At 40.0% G+C, this 19,046-nt stretch overlaps 1 protein-coding gene across 1 annotated transcript in view; it reads right to left on the bottom strand.

Moving 5' to 3' along the window:
• The window catches only part of gdpd4a (glycerophosphodiester phosphodiesterase domain containing 4a), a 40,819-nt gene extending 26,194 nt beyond the window's left edge, over positions 1 to 14,625 (bottom strand). Inside the window, 14 exon segments of the mRNA XM_046072851.1 lie at positions 2,563 to 2,720; positions 3,429 to 3,647; positions 4,328 to 4,478; positions 6,814 to 6,896; positions 7,063 to 7,208; positions 10,008 to 10,101; positions 10,220 to 10,318; positions 10,440 to 10,499; positions 11,691 to 11,784; positions 12,074 to 12,177; positions 12,600 to 12,705; positions 14,273 to 14,334; positions 14,337 to 14,487; positions 14,597 to 14,625. Coding sequence (XP_045928807.1) covers positions 2,563 to 2,720; positions 3,429 to 3,647; positions 4,328 to 4,478; positions 6,814 to 6,896; positions 7,063 to 7,208; positions 10,008 to 10,101; positions 10,220 to 10,318; positions 10,440 to 10,499; positions 11,691 to 11,784; positions 12,074 to 12,177; positions 12,600 to 12,705; positions 14,273 to 14,334; positions 14,337 to 14,487; positions 14,597 to 14,625 — 1,556 coding nt within the window.
• Positions 14,626 to 19,046: the final 4,421 nt, after the last annotated feature.

The following is a 19,046-nucleotide window of genomic DNA, read 5'->3' as shown; positions in this document are numbered from 1 at the left end:
GAAATATAACAAGGCGAGAGGCCATGAAGAGCTTTAAAAGTGATCAATAGAATTTTAAAGTCAATTCTAAAACATACTGGGAGCCAGTGTAATGAAGCTAAAATAGGGGTGATGTGGTCATATTTCTTTGTTCTGGTTAAAAGCCTGGCAGCTGAGTTCTGGACAGTCTGGAGTCGATCAATAGATTTTTGGGTTAAACAGGTGAAAAGGCTGTTGCTATAATCCAGGCGTGATGAGATGATGGCGTGTAAAATGGTCTCGGTGTCCTTAAAAGTTAACATAGATCGAATTTTTGCTATATTTCTAAGTTGATAAAAACATGATTGAACAAGCTTTGTGGTGTGCTGCTCGAAATATAAATTACTATCAAACCAAACACCAAGGTTCTTTGCCACAGGCTTAATGTGATTTACTAGGGAACCAGCAGATGGCAGGGTCTGTGGATCTGACGGGCAAGTATATTTGTGTGTCATCAGCATAAATATGAAAAGAAATGCCATGTTTATGGATAATATGTCCAAGGGGAAGCAGATACAAGGAAAACAAAATGGTTCCTAAGACTGACCCCTAAGGCACACCATATTTAACTGGACAGAACGAAGAGACATAGTTGTTTACAGACACGCAAAATTTCCTATTTGACAGGTAGGATGAAAACCATTCTAGGGCAGTACCAGAGATCCCCACCCAGTGCCTCAGTCTAACATGATGTTGTGATCAATGGTGTCAAAAGCAGCGCTAAGGTCCAGGAGTACAAGGACTGAGCACATTCCATCATCAGCAGACATTAAAAGGTCATTGGTGACTTTAAGCAGGGCAGTCTCAGTGCTGTGGTACTTCCTGAAACCAGACTGAAACATTTCAAATATTTTGTTATTTTCCAGTACAGTGAGCAGCTGTTTGGACAATATTCTTTCTAAAAGCTTTGCAATAAAAGGCAGTTTTGAAATTGGTCTAAAATTTTGATGGAGGGAGGGATCTAAACCAGGTTTCTTTAAAAGTGGGTTCACGCAAGCCGTTTTAAAATAATCAGGGACACAACCAGTAGATAGAGAGCTGTTAAAAACAGAGATCAAACTTTGTAGGTATTACATCAAGTGGGCTGGAGGACACTCTCATTTATGATACTGTTTTTAAAAGCCAGGACAAGTCGATGGGATAAACCTGGTTAAAACTCTCTTGTTGCTGGTGAGGGACCTCTGAGTAAGAGGCCGTGGGGATAATATAGGCTCTGATTGACACCACCTTATTGGTAAAAGATAAAAACAATTCACAGTCATGATTACTTCCAGCTGAGGCACAAGGAGGGGTTGGGTTTACTCAATGTGTATATTTAGGGGCCATTTTTATCTGAATTATCATGATTTGTTTTGGACATTAAAAACGTAAAGTGTTAATTTGATTGTCTAGTTTTAACAGGCTGCAAATGTAGTTTGACTATTTATATTGTTTTCTCTGGTGTAGGGCCGGCCCGTGGCATAGGCGACATAGTCAATATGTCAGGGAGCGCCGCAAGAGAAGGTTTTCGACTCGGCGCAAATCAAATCTGCCCAGCTGCTACGACACCGACTTATGCCATGACGGTAATGATGTGCACCTCGCGCTGTTAGTCCAGACCGTTGGGACGAATCGTGTCGTTGTGTTTAGCAATATAAACATCTAAAACCCGAGGAGCAGCTTTGCACTATTTGGGACTGTGAGCTGTGCGGTGAGTTGGTTTCGGTATCACATGCAACATGCAGTCTGCGCACTCTGTCGGTCAAACGGTCTAAAGGAGCAATAAGTAATGCACATCAGAGTATAGGGCAGGTAGACTTAAAAGATATTATGAATTCTAATTAAATAATGACATCAGTCTCGCAATATTACGACTTTTTTCTCTCAACATGTCAGAGAATGCAGATATATTGGAGAGATTCTGAATGTGCAGAAAATTTTGAACATGAGCAGAAAACCTGTTGAAACACAGGAACTATTAAAGTCCAGGAATTTATAACTTAGATTAAAGTTAACTTATTTGAGGTGAAAAGGCGCCACATGCACATCCCCAAACAAAAAGACACAAAAGAGGAGGGAAGAGTTGATCTACAGGAGAAACATAGGATATTTAAAGGTAATAGCTACAGAATGCCCGAAAGCCTAATATCATATTCTATTCATCTTTTATTTAATAATTTATTTTGAAATTGTGCTAAGTGATGACTCCAAGGATTTCAGGATTGGGCATGATGGTGAGGGTGCCAATTTAAAATCTCGCCTAGGGCTCCAACATTGTCAGGGCCATCCCTGCTCTGGTGCATAATTAGGAGCCCATCTGTTTTGTCTCCTTATTTCTTTTTTTTAATTTCTATTAGTGGTTTCTGAGTGGTGCTTATTGCAAGAGGACTTCACACTGTGCTGATCGGTCTCTTCTTGCAGGAGGAAAACTATGTTTTGGGTGTGGTCATACAGTTTGAAAATCATATCAAACAAATTTGGGAATTTTTAGGTTAAAATAAGTCAGTCAGGATGACAACTAGTGTGTGTGTGTGTGTGTGTGTGTGTGTGCGGGCGCACGTGTACCTGATCTGTTGTTGTGACATTGTGCTGTAGTGCAGGTTGAGTCTGGTGATGTGGCCGTCTCTTAGTTCCTGGATAGATGCCTTTTCTCCAGAGGTCTGCTGCAGCTCTGGATCCACAGTCTGGACCAGCTCCCTGTCCTCAGATGGCAGCCACAGCACCTTCACATTAAAGAAAATCCACACACATCCACAAAATATGTTGTTACCACTTATAATAATCAACTTTATTTGTCACATACACAGTACAACGCAGGTGAAATTTGAAACACTGGCAACAATCGATAACTGAAAGAGGAAAAACTACTAAATTCGAGGGCCAAAAGGAAACTTTGCTGTTGTCAGGTTTGCCATACTCATCAGCCAAAGATCCAGATATTTGTGTTTTTCCAACAGAGTTAGACATCTTGTCTCTTGTGAATTGCGTCACGTCAGTTTGAGGAGTTGGAACCTCCCAATTAAACTTTCATATCAATAAATTAAGGTGATCAACGTAATAGGTTTGAACCAAGAAGTCTGTAGGTATTTGGAATGAGAGAGATTATAAAGTCTGCCAAATTTAGTCACTTCAGTGCCCCAGATACATATTTAATCAACACTGCATATTCTGTTGCTATTAAAATATAAGTAAGATCAAACTTAGTATCAGCAGATAGCCAATATTAAAAGGACTCTGATTGATATTATAAAATAACTTAATCTGGACATCTCTAATTAAAATACATGCTATGGATATGTTTGTAGAGCCACTGTAGCCAGAGTTTATTACTGATCTTCTAAGTCATGGAACGAACAAACCCACCAATTTTATGTCAGATTTCAACTGAACTGCAGAATTAAAAATACATCCACTCTTTAGCCGGCAGATACCTGTGAGGAGTTGATGTGGGCCTGCACCACCTGCAGGGTGGTGTTGATGTATGACTGACTGTAGGGATGTCCGTGCGGTGGCCTACGCAGGTCAAACAGCACTAGTCTGCTGCTACGGGCCGCTACCTCCAGGAACTGGGCCAGTGAGGGAACAGACTGGTTCTGGACCTGGGAGAAGTCCGCCTCAGACATGGACGACACAGTACCAAATGGATCCCTCTGTAAGACAGTGTGTGTAGCAGAGTGAAATTGAAAAAAAGGGTTGCTTAGCCATTGGAATGGAAAATGGGAAAAATGTAGATGTGTTTATTTTGATTATTTAAAAAAAGAAGAATTAATAGAGTTTTTTATTTTTAAATCTAGTTAATTAACGTGCAGTGGTATCAAGTTTAATAAAAACTATGGTTATCTGTTTGATTTTGTTTGGTTTTTGACCCCATTGGTCTCGTCACTGTCTATTACCCGATATAATTTTTAGCAATATGCTCATCATAAGAGGCCTACAGTAGTTTAATGGTTAACTCGGACCTGATCAGTGTCCTCTTGCAGCAGGAGATGCAACATGTAGTTGCACTATTTTCTAGTTAAATAACTGAGCCAAACTTTCAAAAAAGGGTGTGCTCTTTGTCTAATTATTTTTTTTTATAAATCTGGACTTTCTTCTCTCAATGTTCAGTAAACGATTCAACCTCTCTTGGTTTTATAAAATAAAAGTAATCAAACAAGACATCAACCTAAAGATAAGGGAAATTTGCATAGCTGCTGTGAAGATGACATTTGGAGATGGTGTTTTTATCAAGCAACTGTCACTTCAGCAGTAGTGCCTTTGACCACAAAACCACATTACTATACTATAAATATACTATACCATAAATTGTGTTTGTGTGTGTTAGTCTCACCGATAAGAACCAGTCACCAGCATTCAGTTGCTGTAGCTCAGCCCAGGTGAACATGGAGGCATCGAGGTGTGTTCGATTTGGGAAAACATCAGCGACGTTAGTGGTTCTCCTCAGAGTGGAGTCATGCATCAGGAAGGGAACACCATCATAACTACAGAGGATTAGTGGAAGTATTAAAAAAAGAGTGACAAAGTGAGGATCAGGATGTAAACAAGGAAAAGTGAAGACCACAAAAATGAGACGCAAGTGAGTATGAACGAAAGAGGAGAGCAGGGAGGTTGGAATGAAAAGGAAAGGAAATGAGGAGATGAGAGTGAAGAGAGGATGATTAAATTCATCAAAAAGCATTTAATCCTCCTAAAAACTGTTCTCTGCTGAAAACACCTGCAATTAAATTAAGTTTGGCTTTTGACTAAGCCATCTGTCTTTCGTGAACACATAAACAACTCAGTGAGCCTGATATCAGTTATGTACATGTCCAATAATACACACAGACACACACATTAATAGACTGCCTCACAAAACCCTTGACAGTTTAATTACACAGAAACTGCCAAGTAGACACAATAATTCATGCAGACCATACAAACACACACACACACACACACACACACACACACACACACACACACACACACACACGCATGCACACACCGGGAACTACCAAACACAGGGGTCACCAGCAGCATGGTATTAAGCTAACCCGCTAAGGCTGAGTCATGCCATGTTGCTAATCTCCCTGTTTTCAGGCTGTAAAATTGTGTGTAACCCACCAGCCGTGGGCTAATGGCAGGGCTAACGGCTAACTGGATTAGCTTTGCAGTAATCACCTTAGCGCTGAGGGTAGCACGCTAGCATCTGATCTGAACAATTAGCATGAAGGCACAGACTCAGTCAGCATCAGTTCACTGCCGCCAGGCTGCTGTGCAGCTAATTTTACCAGCAAGGAAACATTTTGTGTTATTAAACGCCGTTAATAATTACATTGATGATTGGGTCCCCTTGAAACAATTGTGAATATACATTTTAACAATTTGTTCGTTTAATCAGGCACCCGCTAATCAAGGGACATTAATAATAATAATAGTGATTTAAACTCCTGTAATCCCAGTTTGGCTGTTTTATTAAAGCTTTTCCTGCTATTAGCTGTTTGGCTTTTAAGACGCATGTTGCTAAATAAGGACAGTAAATATATTTCATGATTTTTAGCATAAAAGTGATATTAAAAGTATGTAAGAGTGTTGTACGAAAGCGTAATGCTATCAGTGTCAAAGAATAAGAGAGAGGATCCACTCAGTTATGTACTTTCTACTTAAACAGATGACAAACCACTTCTTCATGTCGGGTGGTTGTTTATATATACACAAAACAGAAATCACCATCCTTAACCTTTTACCACAGGAAGCGATTATGCATAATTGATTTTCAATGAGAAGCGAGCGTGTAGGGAGGGAGCTGCGGGCATTGCGACAGGCGTAGCCACAAGCGATCGTGTTTCCATGAAAGATACTGATCCTCGCCGTCTGTGACTTCCCTGTAATATATAACTGTTCACTGAACTGTTATCGGGACATTAACAGGAGGGTGTTTGCATGACTAGATTTATATATAATATGAATAATCAATTAACAAATTCTATCAATTAACGTTACTTATAGTTTTACTTTAAGCTAGGCTATGAAGGAATACAGTAGCGCACAGAAGCCGTGCTTACTATCTATAGAGTGCCTTCTGTTTACTCGCGGAGCGCTTGTCTCGGTGTCCGTTCACATGAGAAGCGTAGAGCGACCCCGCGGGGCCAGGCGACTACGCAGGCGGAGTGACGTTTCCCGTGTAAAACGACCTTTATCTTTCAGGCGCGCTGTACTTAATCACTATTTTAACAACGCGCCCTGTCAAGTTGTCTTGTTACGTTAACATTTTGTGTTTCTCACCAAAATGAGACACGAATAAAAACGGCGAGCTGCTAAGCAAAACATTGCTCTATAGCCTCCCTAGTGGTCAGAAGCTTGACAGGGTACCTTTAAGTTAGCCAAACTGTTTAGTATTTGTTTTGTCCTCTCAATTCCCACAAGGCAATAGAAATTACCAGGAAACCCAAGAAAACAAGTGTGCTTACCCAGTTCTGGTGAAAGATTAATAAATACACTGATCAGCCATAACATGATGACCGCCTGCTTTTACAGCAGTTTGACCTACAGTAGCCTGTTGGATCAGACCACACAGGCCAGCCTTCGCTTGCCACATGCATAAATGAGCCTTGGCCCTGTCAATCCTTCTGCTTGCCCATTTCTTTCTGCAACTATAAGGACAAAACCTTTACTTGCTGCTTAATAGATCCCACCCACTGACAGGTGACATGGTAACGAGATCAGTGTTATACACTTCCCCTGTCGGTGGTCATAATGGCGCAGTGCACAGCTTGGAGAACACCTCAACATATATGTACACGCACACAGATACACACACTTGAGAGAGGTTAATACCTGATGGTGACATCAGTCTCCAATCCTTCGCCTCCAGCTTCCACTGCCTTCTCAAACGACATCACAGTATTCTCTGGAGCAAGCTATGCACACACACACACACAGTGAGACAAAAACATTCCCAGAGTCATAAATATTATCATAATAATAATATCATAACCGATGGAAATGATGAACAGTCTTAGTAAAAAAACAGACTTTAAACATAATTAAGACAGATCCAGCCGTCACGGTTCACTTCTGTCTCACCATTGGAGCTCCTCTGTGTCCGATGAGAGTTGGGGCGGGTCCCAGCGTTCCTGCCTCTTTAATGCAGGGCGAGTACATTCCCAGAGGGACCAGGTAGAGAGAGAACAGCATGGACAGGTAGAGACCCAGGACGGCCACCTGACGCACTGAAGAACACACAGCACAAAAGGATATACTCTGAGGATGTAAATTCATATAAATACTTATTTTTTTAATCTCTAAATATAAGATGTTTCATTTAAAACAGAAGAAGTCTCTAGTACAGAGTATCCCTAAGTGTGCGCCCACTCATGCATCTGTTTTTACATAATATGCATGTTATTATTGGGGGTTGGGTGGTGCAGGGTGCCATGACAAATTATTTCCATCCCATTTTATATCTTTGTGAACCAGGGCTCAATGAATGGTTTGGTGAGTATGAAAATGATGTGAATAAAATGCTACTGCCTTTACAGCCACCAGATCTCAACCCAGTTTCACACCTATGGAAGATTTTGGACAAATGTGTAAGACAATGCTCTCCACCACCACCTGCACAAGACCAATGATAAAATATAACTTTAATCTTCAAATCTTTTTAGTGATTGTATCTGATGCTATATGTCCTTTTGTCACGTCTGGCTATGTTTTGTTTTTTTTTTTCCTATCTGCTTCACTCAGGTCTCTCTTGCATGAGGTTATCTGATTGAATAAAAGGTTTTATATAAATGAGGCATGATATAACTCCAATAGAGTTCCACAGACTTGGCGAGGAGCGCTGCAGCTGTAGAAGGAGGCTCGTGGTGGCCTGACTCCATACTTTGAAACTTCCTTTAATTTGTCAACCATCTGTAGCTACCATTATCTGCTTATACCATTAAAACACAGGGTGAGAGAATAAGAAGGGATTATTATTTGCGACAGCTACTGCAATTAAATAAATCAATGACAGTGTGAAACTGTTAATGCTCTTTAATCAACATACTGTATAGTTATATTGATTACCTTCTCCGCTTGGCTATAAGTCACCAGAGCATTAAAATAAAGTGAGAGAAGCCCTGCTAGGTTGGGGCCTTGCCTTGCAACAGGACCGCAATCGCCTCACCATCATTTAGTGTGTTATCCTCTGTATTTACTCATTTGTGTGCCATTTGTCTAGTCTATGTAAATTTTAATAAACTTAAAAAAGGTAAAAATCCTGCTTAAAGGTTCAGTGTGTAAGTTTTAGTGGCAATGTTATACTTTTCTCCATGAGGTTGTACCTAATATCAATTTAATTTCTAAATCCAACAACAAAAGGCTGTAAAAACTGTCAACATATGAACCTTGTTTAATATTCTTCTTATATATTTATATTTAGTATTCTTCTTATATATTTGTGTTCTGTTCTGTATACGTCTTTATGTACATTTTATTCCTCTTTTTGCAACAATACATGAATGCACCATCAGTCACTTCTCTCCCCTCCCTTTCCAAGCGTGCAGGAGAAGCTACGGTGGCCGACACGCTCCGTCTGTGCAAAATAATACGCGTCGTCCTCCAATTGTCCAAATTTCACATCTCTTCTTACTTCTAATGAATCAGACTACTACTACTACTTCTTCTGCTTCGTAAGTATTCAACATAGTGACAAAACGCGCTCTCTGTAGAGCAGTTTCTCCACTTGGGCTACTGTAGAAACATGGCAGCGCAACATGGCGACGTCCATGTAAGGGGACCCGCGGTGTATGTAGATAGAAATGGCTCATTCTAAGGTAATAAATACATAACAGTTTATTATGTAAGGTCTTTATACACCACTGAAAACATAGTTATGGATATTATAATGCATTTCTGCAATAGATCCTCTTAAATATTACACACTGGACCTTTAACCCAGCATCCTTCCCGTCTCACATTCCATTAGTGCTTGAATTCAATAAAACTTCAAAACTAACCCGCCAACTCTTTCCTTTCACATTCAAGCTTTGAAACTGTGTTTTCATCTCAATACAGTAGAACAGGGGAGAGTACATCGTGTGCTTTAGCGAGTCTCTCTCTTCTCTCCTTTATCTCCTGCCAGAAGAGACCCCCCGACATGACTCAGCATCACTTTACTCGCCAAATCACCATGGCAACCAGGGACAGTACCCATGGAGAGCAAAAGAGAGACGTAGAGGTCAAAGCCATTCAGCGGAGAGGAAAAGGCAGTCGGACACACAATGCAAGACAGACTCAAAGAGAAGGAAAGCAGAGCAGCTACGAAAAGAAGTTAGATTAAGAAACCAAAAAAAGAGTCAATGAAAGAAGACAGAAAGCGTCAGAGAGACAAAGAAGAGAGAGAAATTGAGTAAGAAAATGAGACATTGATTTTCTGTTAAGAGTAAGTGGAAAGAGTGAACGAAGGATGGCAGGGAGGTCTACAGCTGTAAAATCCCTGCCAGACAAGTGCGCCACGTTGCTGAGGGGTGTATTTGATTTCAGCGAGCGGGGCAGCTCAGTACTTTTTAGACCCTGAAACACTTCTCTGTCTGGCAGCAATCAGCAGATATGTCATTTCAACAAGGGCCCTCAGCCATTTCCTCCCTCCAGTTACTGCTGCTAGGGCAATGAGAGGTTGGTTGTGCTTGACACTTGATTTCCATTCTTCTTCTGTCTCTCTTTCCCAATAACACTCCCAAACATCAAGTATTTTGATGTACAAAAGTGTCCTGAAGGGTCTGGCTAAGCTGTTTGGGGGTCTGGATTTAGGTAAGGGGAAGTGAAACCGATCAGTTAAAAATCTGATAAACAGATTTTGATTGTTTATGTATGTAAAACTGCATGCATTTAACAACTGTTTACATGTCCCGTTTCGTTGTCCTGTTTACAGTTGTTGCCCAGTACAGCCTTGCTTAACAGCATCACAGCAAAAACTGTTTGAGGAAGGTGAGTGCATTTCCTTGTTTTTCTCTAAACATTATATACTAAGACAAGGGCTTGCCTACCTTTCTTGTTCATGCGGAAGAAGTGCAACGCTATTGGCCAGGAGAGAATTGCCATTAGTGAGACTGCAGCCACATGGAGGAAAGGTGCTGTCACCTAAAGATGAGAACGAGGAAGAGAACAATGACATTTCAATCAAAACATAAAGTGCAAATTAATAATCGTTAAATAAATGTTTAAAATTCAATTGGCTAGTGTGTCAGGATTAACTAACCTGCAGGGAGAGAAGAAGAGTCTTCCATTCTTTTCTCCAGAGGTCAGACAGGATGGCGGTGGCAGTGACGGAGAACACCAATGACACCAGGATGCCAGTCTGCAACAACACAAACAATGAGAAAACTCAACATATGACAACTTAGGACGAGGGGGAACACAAAAATACAAAGAACTGTATGTCAGTGTTTGTGTTTATTTATTTTTTGTGTGTGTAATACCTTGTGGCTCCAGTGAAGGTACAGCCTCTGACCCTCAGAAAGCAGACACACTGCCAGCACCTGAGCAATGTTTAGATATCCATCAAACATTGTTACATAAAGCTGTAACTCTCCAACAGTCAAATTCTTGTCTTTTCATGCCTTAGCAGATTTAAAAATAACACGTGGATATCTTGTCACAGCCAACAACAAGTCAAAGTTTTTATATGCCTCAGACTTTTCTGCTGTCTGTTCACTGCACAATTTTAAAAATGTTATTGTTCCAATTCCATCTCCTACTGTATGAAATTGTCTGCGATGTAAATTAACTTTGTTTGAGAGCTGTCTCTGCAACACACTCTCACAAGATCTGGCAACAAATCTCTCTGTTGGCAGAGGCGGTTCAGAGGTTTTTCAGTTATGAGTAAGTTATATTAAAGTTCGTTATCTACCGATAACATCATGCACGCACAACCCAATATGTTTTCATCCAAACACAACAATAAGAGAGGCAAGAGGAGCGGCAACCACACAGAAGTATATACTATTTCATCCCATTGGTGCAACTTGCAATGTTTTATCTTTTGTAGCATCTTTGGTAGAAGTTTGTTTGTTAGCAATAATGATAACAAGGCGGAAATGTGCTGCCTTGAGGCGCCATCCTATGTGCCGAAAACAAAAGGCCCCGGTGTTTTGATTCACAGGTGGCTCTGCATTAACTTGCTGGAACCTGAGAACATTTTTGACATGTTACAAATTAGTTTGGGGCCAGTTGATCAACCCTCACTAACTCTATAAAAGAGTTGTGTGGCTCAAAAATCGTGTCCAAAATAGGCTCTAATCATACGGTAAAGTAAACTCAGATTTCTCCTTCACTTCATATGTGTTCATTTTTCTGTCTTACATAATATTTGTCACCTCAGGCAAGCGGATGAGCTCCTAAATGTCAGATAAGTGCTGGAATGGCTGATGCACTTGCACCTAATTAAAACAAATTGCTTCAAACACTCTGGTTTAGTGAGAAAAAGTGCAATAGGCTCTGGCTGAGAAAGTTCTTCTGCTTGTAATCGGGTGGTTAGTGGTTTCCATTCACACAATGGTTTTCGCAGCTAATCCAGGGATTTGAACCGGCAAACTTCGATCTAAAAACAACACCGCATATCTCTGTAAACAAGCTGCGAAGAGTGTATAATCAGACCTCTGAGTACTAGAGACGTTTTTCTTGTTTGCTTGTTATTGTCTTGTTGAACAAAGTGAATCAGTGAAGCATACCAGTAGTAGGGAGGTGTATGTGAAGAGAGTAGCAGCAATGACCAAAAGGACCAAAGACCAGGGAAACCAGAAACCCAAAGTCCCAAAGTTAAACCTGAAGAAGCACAAGAAAAACCACCAACAGATATGACATACAGTGTGCTCCATGTTGTGAATCAAGTTTGAATGATGGGTTGGTCCTGTCATACATTTATTTATTCATTATTAGGATGATCAATTCACTCATTCCTTTGTTAGTTGTTTATAAAAAAAAAACAAAAAACAACCCTATACCTCATCATGGCAACAAATGCCCTATAAAGTACAACAAAAAACATATGATAAGCAATAAGAGTGTGTGTGCAGTGCATATATATGTTCAGTTTTTTTTGAGTGTGACCCACCAGTCAAAGTCTATGTAGTCATTCTGAGCTTCACTCCAGAAATAAAGGAATAAAAAACTCAGGAAGAAGGTGAGGATCAGGAGGCCAAAGCTGCCACACTCCACCTGTAACACACACAAACACTGAAGTCATTTTTTGTCTTAACAAACTACCCACATTAAGCTCACTTATTTTAATGATTAATCACTACCTTTAAGTTTTAAAGTGAACTTTATTTTCCTCACTTGATAAAATGATTTAAAGTCATACTTGGGAGGCAAAACAGCAACTCCCTGATGCTACACAATCTGGCAGACACGGAAGAAGTCAATCATATTAGCGAGTGCATATGGAAGCAGCATATTTTGACACAAGCTGACGAAGTATATATGTGCTGATATTAAGCAGACTGACTGTTGGAGTCAGCACGCGGGATGGAGGAGAACTGGCTAGGGAATCAATACTCTCTGCACGATCAGCAAACCAACCGAACTCAACTCACTGCTTATAGATGGTGCTCTGTGTGTGTGGGTGTGTGTGTGTGTACCTTGCTGCAGCAGCACTCTCCTGGCTGCGCCCGGGCTCTTTGATATCGTCTCCATTGGCAGCCATAGAGGCCAGCCAGACAGGAGACAAACGGCTGGTGTTCATACCTGGTACAGTCAATTAGGAATTAACCAATAAAGTAAACATCAGAAAGAGCGTTTACACAAAAAGACATTGAGCAGCATATTACCTGGTTAACAAAATGAGTACGTTTTAAAAACTGTCTAGACTTCTGGAGGAGCCTGTTTTATCGGAGATGGGTGTACCCAAACTCTCTAGGCTCTGTGGCTGAGAGACCTCATATCAAATCTTTCATATCTACTTATGCTTTGTAATTTGAGATGTGCAAAACATTCAGATAGCAGATTGATCTGAAATGTGCTTTGTCATTTTGACATAGAGGTGACGCTTTTCCAGTGAACCAAACGGGCTGACTCATGTCAGTTTTAGTCCCAGTTAATCTTTCTTATCATCTTATTAATTAATAATTAAAGTAGCTTGTGAAAAAATCTGAATTCCTTACCTTCTGCTTCTCATTTAATTTTCAAGTTGCATCTACAGTCTGTCAACATTCATTAGACTGATACTCAAAACTGTGCTTTTCTCTTTTCAGTAAACAAAATATACTGTTATAATAAAATCATTTTAGATTTGTTGCTGGATTCTGCTTTAATAAAATGCTTCCAAACCCAACTCTACCACTGTGTTTCATAAACATACTGCAGTAATACCAATTTGAAAATAGTTATGATGATGAATTCTCTGTACACAAAGAATCACTGAGAGTCATCCTTCTGTGTAGACAGACAATAGGCAGTTGTATTTCAGAACAGTTCTCCATGAAAATAGTACACAGCAAAGTTTTTAGATCATCCTGAGTAAGCAGGACATTGTTTTGAGAGAGATATTGCTGCTTTTCTTTTACAGTTTCATTTTCTGATGCTTTAAAACAAGTAAACTACATTGTATTAGGGTGGTGGCAGAAGCGCTTTAATCCTCACCAACTCAAATATATTACTGTTATTATTAGTCATTTTGCTGACGTTTTTATCCAAAGCAATTTACAATTACTATATACAGTATCTCACAAAAGTGAGTACACCGCACATGTGACAATACTGAAGAAATGACACTTTGCTACAATGTAAAGTAGTGAGTGTACAGCTTGTATAACAGTGTAAATTTGCTGTCCCCTCAAAATAACACATCTCAGATGTCACACATCTCTGGAGCAACTAGGGTTTAAGTGTGTTGCTCATGGAAACATTGGTTGATGTTGCAGTTGGAATCAAACTCAGGTCTCCCACACTAAAGACATGCTTCTTATACACTGCGCCATCACCAACCATGTGGTGTAATGTAAACTATCTGCAAGGCTGGACACCACTAGAAGGGAGTATAAAATGTTTGTTTCATTTTGTGACATAAAGTCACTCCACACAGGCCATTTTAAACAACCGTCACTAACACTAAGTGTCGTCTTCAAAGCAATGGGAATGCCTGCACAAACTAATGCAACAGTTTGCACAAGAACCAATAATGCAAGCAAAGACATTCATTATCATAATTATAAGAATGCGGGTATTAAAGGGTATTAAAGTGAAAGAAATAATTCTGTTTACATTGGGGTGTAAGCCTCATCACTGATCGGTGGTGATGTGTGTTATTTTGTACCTTTGCAGCAGCTGCCGCCGCACCACCTTTAGCTTCCCCAGCTTCAGTCTGGTCACGGGCAAAAACTCACCCACAGCCCGGCATCACAGAGAGTGAGAGAGAGGCAGAGAGAGAGGGAGAGAGAGAGGGTGAGACAAAGAGAGAGGAGGAAGATGAAGGGACAGGAGAGAGGGGATAGAGAGAAAAAAAGATAGGGCTGTTGGCCACCACACTGCCTTCACCTAGAGGGAGAGAAGAAACTCTAAATCAATTTAAAATGTATTTATAGGAAAACTAGACTCAGCAGGGCTCTTTCTCTCTGTGTAAGTGAAGTCCTAGTTTTACCTTGAGGATACAGAACTACACAATGGCATACACCATCAGCTATAACATTATGACCATCTGCTAGTTTCCCTTTTGCCGCAAAGGCAGCGCTGACCTGTCGAGGCAAGGTCTCCTCTGTGTATGCTCTGTGTGTTCTGACACATTTCTATCAGAAACAGCATCAACTTTTTCAGCATTTTGACCTACGGCAGCTCTTCTTAAGGATCAGACCACACGGGCCAGCCTTTAATGAGCTTTGACCGCCCATGACACTGTCGCCAGTTCACCGATTTTTCTTCCTTAGACCACTGCAGACCGATTCAGAGATGCTCTGAACCAGTCATCTAGGTATCACAAATTGGCCCTTGTCAAAGTCGGTCAAATCCTTACACTTGCCCATTTTTCCTGCTTCTACCACATCAACTATGAGGACACACTGTTCACTTGCTGCCTAATATATCCCACTGACTGACAGGTGTCATGGTAACAAGATAATCAGTGTTAGTCACGTCCCCTGTCAGTGGTCATAATGTTACGGCTGATCAGTGTATATCTGATATAACTGTATATACCCAAGTTGTGCGATTCTACATGTGTCCACTCAGGTGATATAAGACTTTATATACACACACAGGCCTGTTCTATATGGTCTGTTTGTTTATACTGATTTATCATTTCATATCTGTAGCTGCCTTACTTTGACCAACTCCAGTAATACTATAATGCTATAACAAACACAAGAGCTAAAATAATTAGTAGATTTATTGATTATCTGATCAAAACAAAATCAGCAACAATTATTATTAAACAATTTGAATGAAAACATGGGCTTCTGGAAATTATCATAGACATTTGTCACTACTATTGTTGACATGAACCGATTTATTGATAAAATACCTGGCAGATTAATCGATAATGAACGCAGTCATTAGTTGCGCCACACAAACTTCTTCCTTCCACCTGTGATAACATGGTTTATGATGTCATGCTGCCCATACTTTTTAAACTGTAAAAGTTTTACTTGGGTTCATAATTATGGTAATGTGTTGTTGATGACCCTGACAAAAAGCCACAAGCCAAAATGTGTTAAGTGTTTGCTTAACCTATTTTCAGACCTTAACTGAGACATTACACAGAGTATATTTTTATTGATTTCTGTCACACACAGAAATTTATTTCTCCAAAAAAAAAGAATTTACGTTATTTTCTTGAAGCCGTCCCATAAACACCTGAACAAAAACAACAACAGCAGCAGTGTGTACATCCACCGCTCCACTGAACCAAACACCAAAGCTACGAGACAACAAACAGTCCATTAGCCGAACAGTAAAACAGGCCAATCAATCAGTCCATCAGCTAGTAAGTCAGACCTTTAGACACAGCCCAACTTGGCTTACACATCACATCAAGGTCCAACAGTGAGTTTGCAATGTGTAAATATATTCAGACAGAAACTTGGCTGTCACAACATCATCTTGTCAAGATAATCAAAGGAAATTAAAAGGTGAAATGAATTAGTGCGGCAAGTGAATATGACGTCTTCAGATGGCTCGATTTGTCTGACCAGCAGGCGAAACTTACATTTACAATTATATAAAATAGAAAGTAGCACATGCTCACATTTGAAATTTGTTGTCAATCAAATTTTAATTAAATCAATTAATTGTTTTAGCTCTAAATTAAAATGTCACTTGATCTCAGAACCCAGCTTCCTCGTGTCTGTAGTTCTACTAATGGTGATCCTGATGTGTCCCAGACCCAGATAGGTGGCCTAAATCTGCTTAATGTAGGTCCAACAGCAGCTTTTAACAGTGTGTCTGGGTTAGGAACAAAGAGGTCAGCTTAACAGCTTAACACACACTCTCCATCATAAATACTCTATTGGCCGGAGTGTGAACTGGTTTGGTCATAAGATGTGATGCATTATTTCAAAACAGAGAGGCAGATTACATAGTGATGGTGAAAGTGTTTTGCAACATTGCTGTTATTTAACTCATGAGTACATGTGCAGTGTGTGTGTGTGTGTGTATGTGTGTATGTGTGTATGTGTGTATGTGTGTATGTGTGTGTGTGTGTGTGTGTGTGTGTAACAGGATATAGTTGTATGGGTGATCCTGGTGTTTGAGGCTGACAGATGGTACACTGTTGTGTTGATCCCAAACACACAGACTGTTTTGCTCCGGCACATCAGGACTGAATAATAGATGCATGTTGTGTTTGTCTCTTCAATCAGCAACAGCCTGATAAGCAGAGCTCACAATAGAAACTCTTCCGTGAACATGAAATGCTACTAAATGACAGACTGATGACAGAACTTTGGGGAACCGCGCTGTCAGTGTCTGAAATTAACTTTTTTAGAACAAAAATTTTGATTCCAACAGTACAGATGAAGTGCAACCTGCTCTCCTAAAACAAATCGGAGGCAGTGTATCATTAAACGACTTCACTACTGATGCTTTTTCAACATGTCCTATTGTCATTAGGGTTTGGTATCGTATCAATTTTATCGATTCTACTTATCCAATCTTGGTTCTGATTCCTTTACCACAAATCCGCTCAGTGATCTCCATTATCTTCCTCCTTGCTCATCTCCCCCTATATGGCTAAAGTGAATGGAGTTTAAATGATTTATTGGAATCATTTGTAGACGTCATTCGTTTCTCTTCAAAATAAAAAGCTGAATGTCAGCTCACCTGTGTTTTGTACCTGTTACTGTTGAATTTTTTCTATCTGGGACGTCACTGTAGTTGGAAGAGCGCGACAAATTGAACACGGTTTGTTCCTTCAGATTCACGCGGTGAAGTAAAAGCCTTGTCATATTGGAGCTGCTTCCTCCCTTGGACAAAAATAGCCTTACTGCAGGTGTTGCATTTTGCTGCGTCGTTTTCTTTTTTTTTACTGAAACAAAGCCAAACTTTGGAGCTTTTCTCGCATGCTTTGTTGACGTACCGTGTAACCAATGACGTGATGTCAGGTCAGCATAGCAGGTCCTGACAGATAAGTGACACTTTCATGGACTGTAAAATGCTCAACGCAGTTCAATCGGGAGCACCACTGAAATATGCAAAAAGTTAAAACCGATGAGCAGAACTGAAATGCATGTGTGTTAACGAATCCATGGTTCTTGGATATTTGGTACTGGCTAAAACTTGGATTCGGTTCTTGATGCCCAACTCTACTTGTCAGGCCTGTTGGGATTGTCTCTTTTTTTGATTCTTCTTTTTAACATGGAGAGGTTCTTGGGACACTCAAGACAGTCACAGGTTGGTTTTCACCAGTGATTTGGTACTTAGCAGTATCAAATCTGTTCCATCATCACTGTTACTGATAGTCCCACTTCAACTCTTCTCTACATTTAATCTTCATTAAACATGCAACCTTAACATTAAGTTCTGAAATACTCTTATAATACTTAATAGTACATAATAGTCTAGTTTGCACAGCCTATAGTTTGATCCAAATCCATGTAATTTTAATCTGCTGTGATTATTTTCTGTTCTTTTCTGGTATAATAGTCAATGCATTCGTTTCAATTCCATTCTAGTGTATGCTATGTAATACACATTAACTGTATTATATTTTATTCTAGCATATCCTGTAAAATTAATTTTTGTTCAATTTAGTTCCATTTTGTCTCTTTGACTGAAGTCAGCCGCTCGATGACCAGGCCAGATCAACCAGCCAAGTCATCGCATGGCTGCCATGGCATCTGGGACATCAGATCTGTTATTATTACTGCTGTGAAAAGGATGGAGGGTGGCGGGGTAAACAAGAAAGAACCAGGTGCAGTAATAAAAAGGGGGAGATTGAAGAAACGACAGACGGAAAACGCGAGAGAGGAATTATCTTCAGGATTAATCAAAGCCCTTAGGCGCTAAACACAAAACCACACATATTTTGCAGGGTAAGAGAATACTCTCTTTACACTGTCACATACACACTCACAGTGAATACATGCATCTTAGCGTGTGCATATAGCAGCATGAAGTAGTATGAGACATAAAAAAATGCAGAAAAAAAAGATAATTACACAAAAACAAAAGTAAAAGAAAGACAGACGATGTGTGTGAGTGACATTCAAGCAAAAAGTGAGGTAGCTGAAGTCTCGTCAGCCTGCAGACAGGTCTAACCTATGATTGTGAATGGGAATGATGACTGCAGGAAAAGACAGCATGTGAGAGTTGATAAAAGTAGATTTAGAGACACATGAAAGATGTGGAAGGGCAACCCGTTCTAATCCCAGGGTGTCAAATGGACGCTTAGTCAATACTCCTTGGCGTCGCCCCTGGTTAACCTTTAGCGTTGCTTTTGCATGTGCAGGGCTCTCAGGTCAAGTTAGCAATGATAAATATGCAAAGTTTGGTCAGACTTTCAAAATAAACTTGTGGTTAACGTTGTAAAATGTTGCATTTTGGTTATGTTTAGGCACCAAAACTATGTTGTTAGGTTTAGGAAAAAAATCAACGATTTG

This window comes from Micropterus dolomieu, linkage group LG17 (assembly GCF_021292245.1).
Source record: "Micropterus dolomieu isolate WLL.071019.BEF.003 ecotype Adirondacks linkage group LG17, ASM2129224v1, whole genome shotgun sequence".
In the NCBI taxonomy this organism is placed as follows: domain Eukaryota; kingdom Metazoa; phylum Chordata; class Actinopteri; order Centrarchiformes; family Centrarchidae; genus Micropterus; species Micropterus dolomieu.
Note: the sequence above shows the minus strand (reverse complement) of the source record. Positions and strands in the feature narration are given on the sequence as shown.